Consider the following 15,042-nt stretch of genomic DNA (forward strand, 5'->3'; position numbering starts at 1 on the left):
GCTCACCTGCTCTATATTTTTATTAACTGTCTTTAGAATAATATATTTGCTTTCTACTGTAAGACCCCTTTTTTTTTTAGTTTTACAGCACCCACGGTGTCCATGGCGTCTGCTCTACTTGGAAGCAACAAGAGCGTTTGGTTCAAAATCTCTTTATTTCGACCACATTCATGAACACATCTGAACAAGCAAATAAGATAGGAAGCACGTTATGTTCTGCAAGAAACTACTACTCTTATTATTACAATCAAATATAAAAGAAATATAAGGTATTCTTGCAAATAGAAAAATTTACATAATGATTTTTAACCAAACCGTACCAAACAGTTTTGGAAGTGAACAGAGTGAGCAATTACTTTTCCCATCACGACGGCTTACATATGAAAAGCAAGTGTATCGATAAATAGAGTGCGTTTATCATTACCAATCAGAACAGAACACCACACACACTACATACAGCAAGAAACAAATTTGTATGCGATTCAAAACACCAATTCACATAGCCTAAAACTTGCATCGGGCGAGACATGGCCGAACAATGAGCACATCTTTCGGAATGTGAGAAGAATGAAGACTGACACGCTGCAAAATGGATCTCAGGACCTAGAAAAAAATGTTGCTTTACAAGTGCAACATCTACAAGCAGGCACAACAAAAACCGAAAGCCAGGACAAGCTTAACACAATATCCTTGATCATGAAAATCAAAACAAACACAAAATCACAGAAAGGCATATGCTGCACGTGCCATGCTTTTTCATATAAGGCACACACCTTAATCTCTGACTGGAGCTGTGCAAAATGCCCCAGATATGTGAATAAAGATATCAATAAATATTCGACACAAAGTTCACACATGCAAATGTAAAAGGCTGCTTGACACGTAAAGATCTTGATCTTATACCGGGTGTTTCAGCAAAGACTGACGAAAATTTCTAAAGATTTCCTGTTCGAGATAAATAAAAAACTTTTTGCAGGAACAAACTCCCAGCCTCGGTGGACGTCTGGGATTGCAGAAAAAAACACTAATTACCCATCTAGTTAACTTTTTAAATACTGGTTTTCTGACCCATGTTGCACTACCAATTTTGAAGACACCCACCGGAAAGAAAGAAATCAATTTACAGAATTTAAAAAGATTGATAAATTATGGCCGTTCTTGACACAAATTCTAAACGTGGGCCCTGTTTGCGTAGAATTTCGATATCCTTATGGAGATAGGCCAAAATTTGTCTATGAATATCTCCAAGCCGGCTGGATCTTTTTCAGTTCTGTAAATTAATCTTGCTTTACCTGTGGGTGTCTTGAAATTTGCAAGTGCATCATGGGTAATAAAACCAGTATTTCGAAAGAATTAGTAAATTTGTGCTAATTATAACTAATTGGTATGTTTTATGCGATTCCCGACGTCCAGCAAGGCTGCTAGTTTGTGCCCGCAAATAGTTTCTTTTATTTCGAAAAGCATATTTCTAGGGATTTTTGAGTGCCTTCACTGAAACACAATATGCACGAAGTGAGACAAACATTTGAAGAGCAAGCTTTGCTACCCAAATAATAAGCACTACTTGCAGTTAATCAGAAAACCACTTCTGTCCAAAAAATATTTAGAATTAGCCGTTGAGCTTGTCCAGTTGCCTACCCGCCACTGAACAATGCAACCAAACTTTGTCCATGTTGGGGTTAATAGAATGGACGTGCCAACACAAGCGTATCCTACAAAACATATCCAGAAACCTGTGGTGGCATTCCTCGAAGCAAAGGTGAAAAGCACCCACACCTGAAAGTGTGTGAAACAAGGCAGCACACACTCCCCGAACATGAGCCATACGCTTTATTATGGCAAGAAAGTGATGCTCTAGCTGCTGAATGAAATTAAAAGCAGCCTCTGATGGTACAACTAGGTTTCCAGAGTTTACCAGGCACATGATATGCTTTAAGCATCAGAAAATATTGGTGGGACCTGGCCAGGTTACCAGACTCGTCCTTGAGTAGCCGGTAACAAACACAGCTCTGTGTCGTCTTTTCAAGGAAAAGTTTAATGAGATAGCCTCCAACGTAATAAGTGGCAGAATCGTCAATAATGTTTGACTTTATATCTGATGCCAGCTCAGAAATGTCTTCTAGAGGAGGGAAGTTCTCAACTTGAGGACATTCTACGCGGTCGGCAATTGAACTTTCATGGAGCGAAAATATTGACATTTTGTGAAGGAGGCCAGCCTTGTCATCCTCAACGTTTCCACTGTTCGAGAGTTGAAAGAGCCTCGTCATCCTCAACGTTTCCGCTGTTTGAGAGTTTAAAGAGTTTTTTTATCTCTACATGCTTCAGACCTAAGGTGAACTGGTATACATTGGGATCTGTGTTGCATCCCTGTTTTTGTCCGATTGTTCCGAACATGTTCTCGAGTGCATCTTGCTGCAGTCGTCGTGTAAGCAAAAACTGAAAGTCGTGGTTGGTTGAAAGGTCTCCCAGAACATTAGGATACCCTTTATAGTAATTTGCCACCCAGTCACAGTTTGGGGTTGGCTCCTACCCTGAAACTTCCATGTTGCCATCCACAAAAGCTGCTGGTGAAGGAAATCAACCAGCTCCGATTCACCTTTCAGAATGCCATAGAGCAACTTCTGCCCAGTCTTTTTGAGTTTTGAGCTATTTAGGCAATCAAACAGTTTGTCCATTCGATCGCAAAAGTATGCTGTAGCCATGGCTGCCGCAGGAAGCTCCTTGGAATAGACAAGGGATAGAATTGCTAAACACACTGATTCGCTCAAGACTTGTGTGGCACGCTTAATTTTCATATTGCTGAAAGGTTTCTGGAATATATGTCGCTCAGTCAGTTTTGGAGCCAAACGCAGTCTCATCTCGTGGTTTGAACGATAAAGTTGAACAATATACGTCCAGTCAACGACCTCACTTCCAATGCAAAGCTTGTGCGCTTGAAGGTTATTCCTAGTTGTCTTGATGAGGTGTGGAACGTCGAAGATGAAATAAACGCGTTCATTTTCAACTTCAAAAAATGGCTTTTGAACAGACATACCTAGCTGGTTGGCCAAGCATACGATGGACGATCCCTGATCGCACACGACAGCCTTTACTGTGAATCCAACAGCTTTAAGTTCCTGGATCAGTGAAATGAGGAGATTGCGGATGACAGAGGACGGTGTTGATGCGTGCCCAATAGTATATGCAAGAAGCTGCACCCACTTTTTAGAAATTCCAGAGAGCAGAACAACCAGGGCTCTGTCTGTAATGGTGGAAGTTTGTTCTGCACCGTCGTCGGTAAATCCATGAACAATATTGTGTGTGACATCATAAGTCCTTTTTGAGCACTATCTCGTCAAACATCAAAGTACACACACGATCCCGAGCGCTGCAAGACTGCGTTTGGGATTTGATGGAGGCCACGACACCAGGTATGATACCTGGAGTCATTTTTACGTAGACAGCCACCTTCGCAAAGAACGCTGTGTGGGAAGCGCTTAATGTGACGACAAGAAACGGTACGCCTGGGGACCATGAAAATTTAGGTGCTAGGCAAACTTCTTAAGCCACAGTGGGAACCGCTTTTGCCGTCCTTTGCACCTTAATTTTGCCTGTGACGAGATCAGTTCAAACACCTGTTCACTCACAAAAGGACGCACCATTTCGAGAGCTTCTAAAACAGATCGAGGCATCTGCTTCTGTTCCTTCCGCAGCCTTGCAATAGTCTTCCTGTAGCTAGAAACCTTGGCTCGAAGGTGCTTTATGATGTCCCTGAGTCGTCTTGTGCACTTGGTGGAACTAGGTGTTGAACGGCCAGAGCCTGTCAAAGACAATACAGAGTGTAAAAATAAATCAGGCTACACGAAATTCATACTGAGTACAACCCGCAATAAATGGCATTACTGTAAAATACAGAGCTTGCAGCCACATGACACAACAAGCCTCGCCCGCCACTTTTGAAGCGACTAAGAAAATGCAAATGACTACCACCTAAGACCTCTAACCCCGCCCACCTAACACGAACACTCCCCTCTTTCAGTTGTGGCTTCTCCGAGGACATCAGAGCAAAGTGGTCAAGCTTCACGCACGTGCACCAGTGAAAGAATCTCAGGACCAATCACAATATTCACTGAGGTCATGCAAAACTTGAACCATAGATAACAGGGCGGCCAAATTAGTGCAGTAAGCAGCGCAAATCGGAAAACCACACTTTTTTTTAAAGCATTTTACCATGGCACACATTGAGTCTTGCGTCAGCCACCATCTAGAGCCCCATAGTGATGTTACAGATGCCTCAGGCCAACATGGAAATGAGCGATTAATTAATGTCCCCTGAATTGCAACAATGTGCGTTCTGACTACAGAGGTACTGAACAGATTTTCGCAGTGCTTAATGACGTGGAGAGGCCAAGCCATAGACTCACAGGCGCCAGGTAACTCAGAACGGCTACCAGACGAAGATGGAGTGGATGGAGCGCTGTGGTCAAAGAGCTCATCAGGAGAGCTGGACACTGGCATTTGTTCTGAAAAGTGTTTGATTGTAAAACGCGAATGTTTGCAAAAAGAGAATTTGTGTAAGACATTTATTTACCATGAGCAGCAGTGGAAGGCGACGTGATGCTGTGATCCGCGTCGCAAAGGCTTGTTGTGGCTACCGGTACTGTTGAACGAGGTTTGCATCTTAGATATGAACAGCAGTTTTACACTAACTGATCTCACCATGAGCAGCAGTGGAAGGCGATGTGATGCTGCCCTCCACACCGCAAAGGCTTGTTGTGGCTACCGGTACTGTTGAACGAGGTATGCATCTTAGATATGAACGGCAGTTTTACACGAACTGATCTCACCATGAGCAGCAGTAGAAGGTGATGTGATGCTGCCCTCCATGTCGCAAAGGCTTCTTGTGGCTACCGGTGCTGTTGAACAAGGTTTGCATCTTAGATATGGACATCAGTTCTAAAATAAATGGGCTTATCATGAGCACCAGTGGAAGGTGACGTTCTGCGGCCCTCCATGTCAGATTCTTGTTGTGCACGAAAACGAAGCAGCATGTGGAGCAAACGCTCACACTAAACATGGACGTCAAAAGTCTACTTTGAATGGCGAAAGTCCAATCCTCTACTCTTGCCATATTCGACATAAACAGGGGCTGTATATTGCATTAGGTGTGAATCACCACTGACTGACACACACCAAACATGCCATGTCAGAAGTCATACAGCACTGACAGAACACTCGATTGGAGGACACAAATTGCATGTATTAATGCAGAGTGACCTCCGGCTGTAGTAACATTATTTCAACTAATTTGGGCTGTCATTGCCACTGAAAAGTAATGCTATGTTAGAAAGATAATCTACAAAACAATCAAATAACTGGGAATGCAACAGTTGCGTAGCAACTAATAACACAAAAATAAAGCCGATTTTACAATCGAGACTGGGCCAGGGAGCAGCATTAACATCATGCTGGCAGCAATAAACTAGAGCTGGCATTGGTTACAACAAAAATATAAAATTGGGACCTGTTACAATCTGCCAGCAAAGAAAAGTTATTACCTTCTGTTATTGCAGAGAGCCTACTTGTTTGCGGTCGAACAGTAGGGACAGCAGTTTTGGTGAGCCTCGTCTGTCCAGGATCCATAAAGTCCTTTGTAGTGAAGTGTTCACTACACATGCGGTAGCCCACATTGAGCTGTGTTGCGGTCTTTCCTGCGAGCTCAGGGCGTTCAGAATACCGTACCCATGTCTTCGACCTGAAAAAATCATTGTACTTACTACCTATGTTACATTCATTGAATGGGTGATATAAACTGCAAATGTGTGAGCCCTGCTCTTTTGCATATAGGAAGTTTTGAATGGCACTGCTAAGTGAAACCTTCGCGTTTCGCAAAGTTCACGGTTGTATATTACCTCCGATAGTTTCTTTTTTACAGTGCAGTACTATATGGGCAAACAAACAATGGCCATGTATTCAAAGCCCACCCGGTCATGCAACATGAAAGAGATCAGTGTCTTTGTATTCATGCTAAAGTTATATCAAAGAAATGTTTGGCCGGTTGTCATTTCATCACTTTATTGGTGTCATTTGCGAACTATTTGTGAAAGTTTGCTCTTGCTGAGAATATTTATTTTTTTACCCTTTTGTTTTTGTTAAACGTGGTGTGTAATAACTCAGAAAACATTATCTATCTAGCCCCGAAATATTTGGAAGTTTTCTTGACTTGCCATACATGCTGTAAAACGCTGTCTCTGCAAATATCTTTTCTCAGCTATACTGAGTGTTTGCTTCCAGAAAATGGTCCAAGGACTGAATCCAAATATATACGTACCTTGAATCACGTGGAATCCGGAAAAACTTAACACCTGGCTTTTTATTCGTCTTTCCATTGTTGGCGCACCAGAGCACGCAGCAGTAATTTCCGTAGGGCATCACCTGATTCAGCGAGGGAAAAAGCGACGAAGAGCTTAAAGTACATAATCTATTGGATCCGAGCTCAATGACACGTTCCTGTAGTTTATATCGAAGGCAGAAAACTATCGGCTGACGAAAAAATCAACGAAGAGTGAATCCGATCGGCGTCACAATACAGCAAAAACTTATCGCACGCGTGACGGATCAGCACAAGTGAGTGAAAGAAGTGTCGTGCCGTTCACGCTATCTTTGTGCTAACCAACGCAAAATACCGGGTGAAACAAGGAGACGGTAGGCTCTTTAAATCGACCGGAAAATTCGGTTTCTTAACCTATCGCGCTACGACTTTGTGCAGCGTCGCCCACAGATGGTGCATTTTTTTTGTAAAATTTGCAAAGAGCGAACTTACCTGAGGAAAAAGTAAAGAAAGAAAAAGGCTTAGCTCCTATGGAAACGCAGCGACGCCACCGGTCTGCAATCAACACGGCGCCGTTTTGCACGGTAGACAAGAGATGGCGCAACGAACGCCGCCAACGAATGAGCATACGGCGCCGAGAGCCAGCGTTTTTAGCAGACGATTTTTTCGAATCAAAAGCGACGCGCGTTCCTCAAACGGCGACAGTTGCAGAAATAAAAACAGGCGCGGTAACAACAAGCAACTGCAGCTCCTTGTCTGCTAAAAACGCCGGTCCTCGGCGTCGTCTGCTCGTTCGTTGGCGGCAGTTGGCGTCGAGACCGCTTGCGCCATCTCTTGTCTACCGTGCGAAACGGCGCCGTGTTGATTGCAGACCGGTGGCGTCGCTGCGTTTCCATAGGAGCTAAGCCTTTTTCTTTCTTTACTTTTTCCTCAGGTAAGTCCGCTCTTTGCAAATTTTACGAAAAAAATGCACCATCTGTGGGCAACGCTGCACAAAGTCGTAGCGCGATAGGTTAAGAAACCGAATTTTCCGGTCGATTTAAAGAGCCTACCGTCTCCTTGTTTCACCCGGTATAAAGTTGCAAAGAACTTACCTTCTGTTCAAAGAAGTAGGACCTGACGACCTGACGCCAATTACTGCGAGAAAACGAAGAACTGAAGCTGCTCGGCTACATGAAGCACGAACTCAACGTGAACGTTTCGAGAACGCGAGTGGTTATGCGTCCCCTCGTTGCTTGCGAGGCGACCGAACCGAAGAGCGTTGAGGAAGCACGGTGGGGAGCAGGGCAGACGGCAGACCATGCCAACGCCAACCAAGCCATGCGGAGACGGAGACGCCATCATAGTTCATACCAAGCGCCATACATCACGTGACTGCGACGCAGTATATGAAAACTATTCAATGTGGTTAAGTATGTTAAATATAACTAGGGTGTGAAAATTTTAAAAGGAAACACTTTTAAAGAAAATAATGGAAACCACATTACTCAAAAGCGCCGCCTGACGGAGGGTAGTAAAGGAGGTCAGGGTAGCCATGACAACGTGACACTGACAACCACACTGACAACCACGAGGTGTGCTCCAAGGTATATGTATGCTCGTTCATTCATTCGGTGTACTACGATCATGACCGTGGTGGTGACCGTAGCCTGAACACCGAGTACAGAGTATCACGGCATCGCGCCAACCCAGGCATGGCGGATGTCCGCGCGAAAGTACTACAATACGAGACGTTCCTCAACGAAGTACTGAAGGAGGATCTTAGGTAAGGAGCTCCTTTCTTTGTTGGCACACCTGCCTCTTACGGATTCGGTTTGATTCCATCATTGGCGCAGGAGATGTCTCGAAGAGCGCGAGAAAGTGTGCTCCAAGCTCTCAGAGTTGCTGCAGCTGAGGACAATCATCGAGAGGATTCAGGTCAGTGAGTAGCTGTTCTCGGAACATGCCTCGGAAACGTATCGAGACAATGGAGAACGTCCGGGATTCCAAAGGCTTTGCGGTACGCTTACAGTGGTCAGCGTGTAGCTTCAGTAGCTTCAACTTCTTCGAGCGCGGACCGGTCGCAACGGCTACTCGCCGATCCTGCCCCGATCTGTATACGTTAGCCCCCATGACCGTGCTGATTTCGCAGCATTGTGCCGACTCTTCTCAAAGAGTCTGCAGCAGCAGTCATGACAGCGGCGAACTCAATCCCCAATAAACTTGTTTGTTTGTTGTTTTCGTTTAGTTTTTATCTTGCCTACAGGTTCTAACCTGTATGCATGTGTTCGAAACTTGTGTCGTCCCTCGTTCCAGCTCGTTTTCTGCACCCTAACCTTTCTGCTCAGCCTCGCACACCACCAAGGGTAACCTCCTCGTACAATTAAATATCCTTATTTCATGGCAAATCAAAATCATATCAAACTTCGGTGCAGGTGCTACCATCTACCACACAATTGGGGCACGAAAAATCAAAGGAAGATGGATGGATTCATAGGGAATGCGTTAGCATGACCCTTGGGATACACTGACCCGTTCACTTTTCTGTTTGTCTTTCTCTTTTCCTCTATTTTTTGCTTCCTCTTTTTGGCTTCATTATGGGGTCAGTGTTAGCGTTTCCAAAAGAGGGACATGTGTGGTGTTTCCCAAGGGTCATGTCAACGCATTCTCTAAAGATCCACCAATGGATCTTCCTTTAATTTTTTCCAACTTTGGGTATTTCTTTTGCTAGGCACCGCTTCCACTCCTCTATCTCGTTTGTCCGCCTTGCACGCTTATACTCCGTTCACCCCTAAGCTCACAGTGCGGTGGAGGCTACGTGCTTTTTGGACCCGTAATACGTCTATCTTTACTGGATCCCACACCCAGTCATGCTGTTTTGAATAGCTTTTTGCCTGGCGATCCCTCCAGTTTTCTGGAAAATAAAGTTTTGATTTGATCTTTTGTTGAGTGATTGCGGTCCCACCCATACCCATGCACAGAAAACGGAGTGGGTGATGAAGGGGAGGTGGTTGGTTTGTCCAATGGGCACGTACCTTCCACCAGACTGTCAGCCTAGGGGTGAACAGTGTATAGCAGCAGCGTCCGCTGCTGCTTTCGCTGTTCATCGGTTTCGGCAGCCCGTCTCCTTCGATCACTATCCGTCTTCTTTTGCCGCCTACTTAGACCAGCGCTAGTACTTGGTTCACCCTCCATCTTGTAGCACAAACCAAGGCAGACGTGTTCTGCACACCTGCAAGTTTGGACTCGCCCCAGCATCCGCATGACAGGGAAAAGCTGTCAGCTTTTTCCTGTCATGTAGACATTAATGCTCACACATTAATAACAAAATTTAGGCTGTCCAAAGCTAACATTACGGTGTTTGGCACCCCAACAAGATTTACTTCCATGGTGATGTGCAACCTACCATAAAATGATGTTCTGTCTTTCATATTGTTTTACTCTGCAGGAAGTCCAGAAGAACGAAGAGACATTTCGGACACAGGTGGACCTTGGTTGCAACTTCTATGTGCAGGCAGTCGTGTAAGTGGTATGTCACACTTCTTAAAAGAAAAAAGCGCGGAAGTGGTCGTAAGATTTAAAATTACACAAAGGGAAGCTCGAGTTTAGTTGCACCTACCAAGAAGTGGAAAACACTAAAACAGGAAGGTGTAGCCTTTTTAGTTGGAGGGCCAACTTCTGGGTCATACATCATGGCACGGACCAGTTCCAATTTGAACCTCGTTATATTTTGGTGATGGGGAGGGGTGAATTATGAGAAACGATTTGTGATAAGAGTAGCTTCATGTCCACTTTCTGGCATGTTAGGAACATCTGTTCAGTAAGAGTTTTGCTTCTTCGCTTCCTCTGCCCTTTTTTGTTCAGTGCTAGTATAGAAAACGACCACTCCGACGTGACATATATGAACCATTGAAAGTTAACATGCAAGATAAAACCAAACGTTTTCTTACAAGTGTACAAAAGAAAAAGTTGATTGTAAACATACACTGCATTTTCTCAAGTTTTGATTCTCGCGTTGACTAACTCTCAAGGCTGATGAACTCGACTCTATGCTTAGTACCAACTCTGCCACATTACAAGGTGTTTCCAAGCGCTATTTGGCTCCAAAAATTAATTTTTAAAAATATACCAATGAATGGAGTGCATTCAAACTTTTTGCATCGAAACTAATTTCTGTGTAGTTGGTATCTATGGCTAATCACTGCCAATTAGTGCCAGTTCAGAGTAACGAAAAAGAGATATTTGTTGGTTTTTGGAAGTAATGGTGACAGTATTTCGTTTCATTTCAAGGACGGTAACGAATCTCAGTGGCGCGTTAACTTTTGATGAATAAACTAACGACACTGTTTCGTTACTTATTTTCGGCACCTGCAGGCCAGACCCTTCCAAGGTGTGCGTACAAGTCGGTCTGGGCTTCTTCGTAGAACTGACGCACGAGGAGGCACTCTGGTTCGTCGGCCGACGGGAAGTCGTGCTTGAGCAGGACCTGAAGCGACTTTCTGAGGACTCAGCCAACATCAAGGCACACATCCAGATGACTCTGCAGGTCAGAGGAAACGCTCGCCAGAAGCTCAGCATTACGTTGTTTCTAGACCTTCCGTCTCTCTGCATTTGCAAGTATAGGCTGGTTCACGCACTGGTTCCATCTATTGGATGGAACATTTGGCATTTATGTATACTTCCTTCGCACATCATTCTTTCTTTCTTGGCTCAAAAGCTTTCGATAATGCTATAAACGACCGTTCCTCGTGGATAATACATAGATTTCATGTCTCGAATACCGCCAAACCTTCGCTCTAGTGGAATGCAGTTCCAGGGTCACCTCATGGATGGCGCCAGCATGCCTGTGTTCTTGTCCTGAGAGATTGCAAGAACTTGGTGGTAAGCGGACGCAAGTGCGTAAACGGGCCTTAATGTTTAATGTCTTTGGGCCCCGCCTTTTCGCCTTGCCCGATAGTCGAGCTGCGCCAAGGCATGCCCACAGTACTTGAAATAGATTTTAGGCGGGGCTCTTCGCAAATGTGCATGTTTTGATCATGGTTTTCATTGCTCGTTATGTGCTTTCACTGGAAAAATGACTTAAAGCTGCATTATAGAAGTGTGTGGGGCAGAAATACCATACTGCTAGGAAATTTATATCGGGCAATTCAAACTTTAGCTCGAGTAGTAACCTACTAAAAAATAAAGTTAGATTTGGCTTCATTATCCCACAGAAGACGACAATTATGATTAAAATTTTACTATGGCATCTCTCATAATCGCCTTGGAACGGTCAAACCTGATCATTTGCTAGCTCCCCACTTCGCATCGGGAAGGCGGGACCATGCTAAGAAAGTGTACACATAGAACAGATACATTCGAGTAATCCTTCTTTCAGTCTACAATGACTCGCCACCCGAAGAAATAATTCCCGTAACGTCTAAAACCGAATTTTTCAATGAGACGCTAAATTCCGTTATTGTTTAGTCAACCCAGAGTCTCTTTCATGCCTCCGTGCAAGAACCGCGTGACTTTACATTTGTGTCTCGCGTGCCTACGTGTCATTGCCTCAGGCACCGCGAGGCAATGTAAATAAATAGATAGAGCGACGACTTTATGTCTAAAAGGGGCACTTGACAGTGGTAAACTCGCCAACTCGGGGGGGCGGGGGGGGGGGGGGGGGGGGGGAAGGGTTGTAGGAAAACTGTAAGGAGAAATGTGCCTCAAGGGCTATGTCGATGGACTTACGGGCACAACTGTGCCAGGTGCTTTGATTAAAAGCCCGTCAACACACTCCAAAAAAAAAAAAGATTGGGTTGTGTGTGTGTTTATACAGCCTAGAACTTGGTCTGCCTCACAGGGGCGACGAGTCTCCCAGCTGTAGATGAGAAATTTAGCCAGTGCGGTACAGCCGATAGCCTGGGGTCTTTAACGTGCATCACGCAGTAGTGATACACGACCGCACGCCGGTACGATGCTCATCCAGATCGAAACGGGCAGGGGTGGGGCTCGAACCCAGGATCCCTGGGTTCTGCAGCGCGAGCTTTTGCTCCACGTGCTCCGAGCTGGTGTGCGCTAGACCACTCGGCCACCGATCCCCCTCGGCACACTCCCATTTGCTTAGGGCCGAGTTCTCGCAATCTCTTGCGACGAGAGGACACCCCGACACGCTGGCACCGTCTGGGAGGTGACCCTAGAACTGCATTTTGCTAGAGCGAAGTTTTCACGCTATCTGAGGGATCAAATGTTCTGTTCTATATAGGAGAAAAGGTTTTTTATAACATTGTCAAAGGTTTTTCGAACCAGGAAACAGGAGCCAGGAAACGAGATACGGAAACTGGATGGTGTTTCACGGTTACCCGATGGGTGGTGTCAGTGTTCACTCATCGTAAGTTATGGCCCGTTCACACTCTTGCAACCGAGTAAGACCGAGAGAGACCAGACCAGTTTTTAAGCCTCTTGCGACGTCTTAGTACCGGATGCGCTGCTGCGAAGCTGGTTCTAAGATGTCGTAAGAGGCTTAAAAACCGGTCTTGTGCCTCGGTTGTACTCGGTCGCAAGAGTGTGAACGGGCCTTTAAGGCAACTCTGCTCAATTCCGAAAAATTTAGGCTTACATGTGATTCCATTTCACAAAGCACTACTAAACAACTCTACGTTTTCGGATTCGCGAAATGTGAAATATTATTTCTGTAATCCTAATTTAAACACCAGCTGATACCGAAACCGAAACTTCGGTTGCATCAGGCAACATTGGTCTCGTGTGGTCAGAGTTATGGGCACGTCACGTCGAACCACGTGGTCTTGTGACGTTCGGGAGGGGGGCGAGGGACAGGACACGCGACGCGCGCAGGTCGCTTCGCGTGGCGTGGACGGTGACGGCCCGGGCGAGAGGGGGAAGGGGGAGAATACGAAAGAGAAAGGGAGCGGAGAAACAGACCGATAAGCGCGCAGGGCAGCGCAAACTAGCGCATCCGCGTTGCGGTGATCACGTGAACACCCGGTCAGCCAACACCGGGAGGAGAAACTCATGACGTGATCGTTCAATTTCGCTCTGAGAAGTAAAAACAAACAAAACGTGAGAATGACGTAGACATGCCTCTGACGTAGTGGCTCAACGTTTGCCGCTCCAACTCCGTCGCATTGACTGCGCTGACGATTGCGCCTCGCGTCGCACGCTAGAGTTGGCAGATTTCGGCGACTTGGCTCACTTGAAGGTTTGCTGGCCAGTTTATTAAATATATAGACGGAATTAGATCGTAATATTTGACATGGGGTCTTTTTATGTGATACTGAAGAGGGCTACATAGTTTTCTAAATATCAAAAATGAAGCGGAGTTGCCCTTTAAGGGAGACGGTGGTAAGCAGTCACTGTTTGAACCAGCCTTAATTAACACATGGGTTGCCACACCCTCTCTGCAATTGTACTCTGAAGATTTTTAACCATTCTGATATTCGTGTGAATATTGGAGGCTGTCGAGGTTAAATTCTGCTCTTCCTGGGCAATTTATTTTTTTTGTCAGCTTGTAACATTTTTTTTTTTTTAGTTTTTTGACCCCTTGCCATTGAAACAGAGGTTATGTCCTTAATTTAAGGAATTTAACTTTTTTTTTTCTTTTTTTTACAGTGCCTAAGGGAGCTCCAAGGCCTGCCGGTGGAAACTGATCCCCCAAAGCGGAGGGATGTTTTCTGAAGGCTCTTCTGCCACTGTACATACTGTAAGAAATACTTTTGATAATAAATGCCCGCCAACAAAGGGTTGGCAAATGCCTGGCGCTCATCAACATTCGCTTCATTTGGCCGACGCTTTTGTCGCACATTCGGCGACTCCAAAGGGTTTAATAAGGTTTTGTGGCGCGAGGGCCAGATTCGAACAAGGAGGAACGTCAAAAGGAAACTCGAGATTTTGCCATTGTTTCCCGCACGAGCAGTTTCTTAAAGCCAGCGAGTCATGATATTTGTAAATTTATTTTTAAGGGGGTATATAACCTCAGAATTAAAATTTTTCAGAAAAAAAGATTTTTTTTTTTTTTTTTTAAATGATATGTTCATGTTTGTGAATTCCAAAAAACGGTTTCAGAAACTTTTATTTTTAATAATGCCGGATTTATCTCACAATAAATTATTTTCGGCATGCTGGTGGCAGCCCTCCGAGTCAGCAAGGAACAAGTCTTTCGTTTTTGATTTAGGGCTGCTCAATACTCGTTTTAAACATAGCCAGAACATCTCGCCCTCATTAGAAGCGCCATTTACTCTAGATTTAGCCCGTAGAAGCTTTCCAAGTTTAGAAGTATTAATGGCCAGGACAACCCCATACATCCAAACAGAAACAATCCTGAAAATTTGGTATGAGCAATCTTACTGGTTGAGACCTGAAACAGGGTTTGCGATTGGCCCTGCCCGGCGACGTGATATTGTACCATCTTCAGTAACACCCTTTCACAGTACCTTCCACTTCAGGTCATATTCCTGCTTTGCTGCTCTTCCTTGGTGTGATTTGCCTCTTACCATAGAATACCGCACATCTGCCCAGTCCACATTAAGAGCCCATCCCCAAATTTGTAAGATCTGAGGAAATACACAGAGTACATTTATGTGTAAAATTGATGACCAGAGAAGCGCCCCATACCCCATTCTCTCGCAATTATTTCTAAATTTTAAGTGGGCGCTTGCCCGGTATTTTATAATTATTCTTGCCAGTTTATCTGTCAATGAATGCCTGCTACAAGCGTTAGCTCGCCTACAAATGAGACAGGGTGGTAGCTATTGCCAGGG

The 15,042-nt window shown here is 44.8% G+C and overlaps 2 protein-coding genes across 3 annotated transcripts; one reads left to right on the forward strand and one right to left on the reverse strand.

The window, feature by feature from the left end:
- Window positions 1-136: 136 nt before the first annotated feature.
- Window positions 137-7,672, reverse strand: LOC115319385. Of its 2 annotated transcripts, XM_029979333.4 has the most exons (8): window positions 7,405-7,672; window positions 6,311-6,414; window positions 5,538-5,734; window positions 4,827-4,895; window positions 4,699-4,767; window positions 4,571-4,639; window positions 4,404-4,502; window positions 137-3,799 (listed from the first exon to the last, which is right to left on the reverse strand). In XM_029979333.4, the coding sequence occupies exons 2-8, from the start codon at window positions 6,409-6,411 to the stop codon at window positions 3,528-3,530; spliced, it is 876 nt and encodes a 291-aa protein (XP_029835193.3). In that variant the 5' UTR covers window positions 6,412-6,414; window positions 7,405-7,672; the 3' UTR covers window positions 137-3,527. The 2 variants fall into 2 exon arrangements, with proteins under 2 accessions (XP_029835193.3, XP_040355849.2); XM_040499915.2 differs by lacking the exon at window positions 4,699-4,767 and having other exon boundaries at window positions 7,405-7,656.
- Window positions 7,673-7,858: 186 nt separating this feature from the next.
- Window positions 7,859-14,047, forward strand: LOC8032588 (protein UXT). The gene is made up of 5 exons (XM_002410340.5): window positions 7,859-8,075; window positions 8,146-8,227; window positions 9,738-9,811; window positions 10,664-10,835; window positions 13,895-14,047. The coding sequence occupies exons 1-5, from the start codon at window positions 8,005-8,007 to the stop codon at window positions 13,958-13,960; spliced, it is 465 nt and encodes a 154-aa protein (XP_002410385.2). The 5' UTR covers window positions 7,859-8,004; the 3' UTR covers window positions 13,961-14,047.
- The last annotated feature ends 995 nt before the right edge of the window (window positions 14,048-15,042 follow it).

Source organism: Ixodes scapularis, unplaced genomic scaffold (genome assembly GCF_016920785.2).
Source record: "Ixodes scapularis isolate PalLabHiFi unplaced genomic scaffold, ASM1692078v2 PGA_scaffold8__174_contigs__length_109621045, whole genome shotgun sequence".
Taxonomy (NCBI): Eukaryota; Metazoa; Arthropoda; class Arachnida; order Ixodida; family Ixodidae; genus Ixodes; species Ixodes scapularis.

What these genes read in the sequence shown, in the direction of transcription:
- LOC115319385 (XM_029979333.4), bottom strand. Translation starts at nt 6,411, where the DNA reads ATGCCCTACGGAAATTACTGCTGCGTGCTCTGGTGCGCCAACAATGGA. An exon ending in ACCTTCTACTGCTGCTCATG is followed by an intron (nt 4,768 to 4,826) that starts GTGAGATCAGTT and finishes CTCGTTCAACAG; the next exon opens with TACCGGTAGCCACAACAAGC. An exon ending in TTCTGAGTTACCTGGCGCCT is followed by an intron (nt 3,800 to 4,403) that starts GTGAGTCTATGG and finishes TGTCTTTGACAG; the next exon opens with GCTCTGGCCGTTCAACACCT.
- LOC8032588 (XM_002410340.5), top strand. Translation starts at nt 8,005, where the DNA reads ATGGCGGATGTCCGCGCGAAAGTACTACAATACGAGACGTTCCTCAAC. An exon ending in CAATCATCGAGAGGATTCAG is followed by an intron (nt 8,228 to 9,737) that starts GTCAGTGAGTAG and finishes TTTACTCTGCAG; the next exon opens with GAAGTCCAGAAGAACGAAGA. An exon ending in TTCTATGTGCAGGCAGTCGT is followed by an intron (nt 9,812 to 10,663) that starts GTAAGTGGTATG and finishes CGGCACCTGCAG; the next exon opens with GCCAGACCCTTCCAAGGTGT.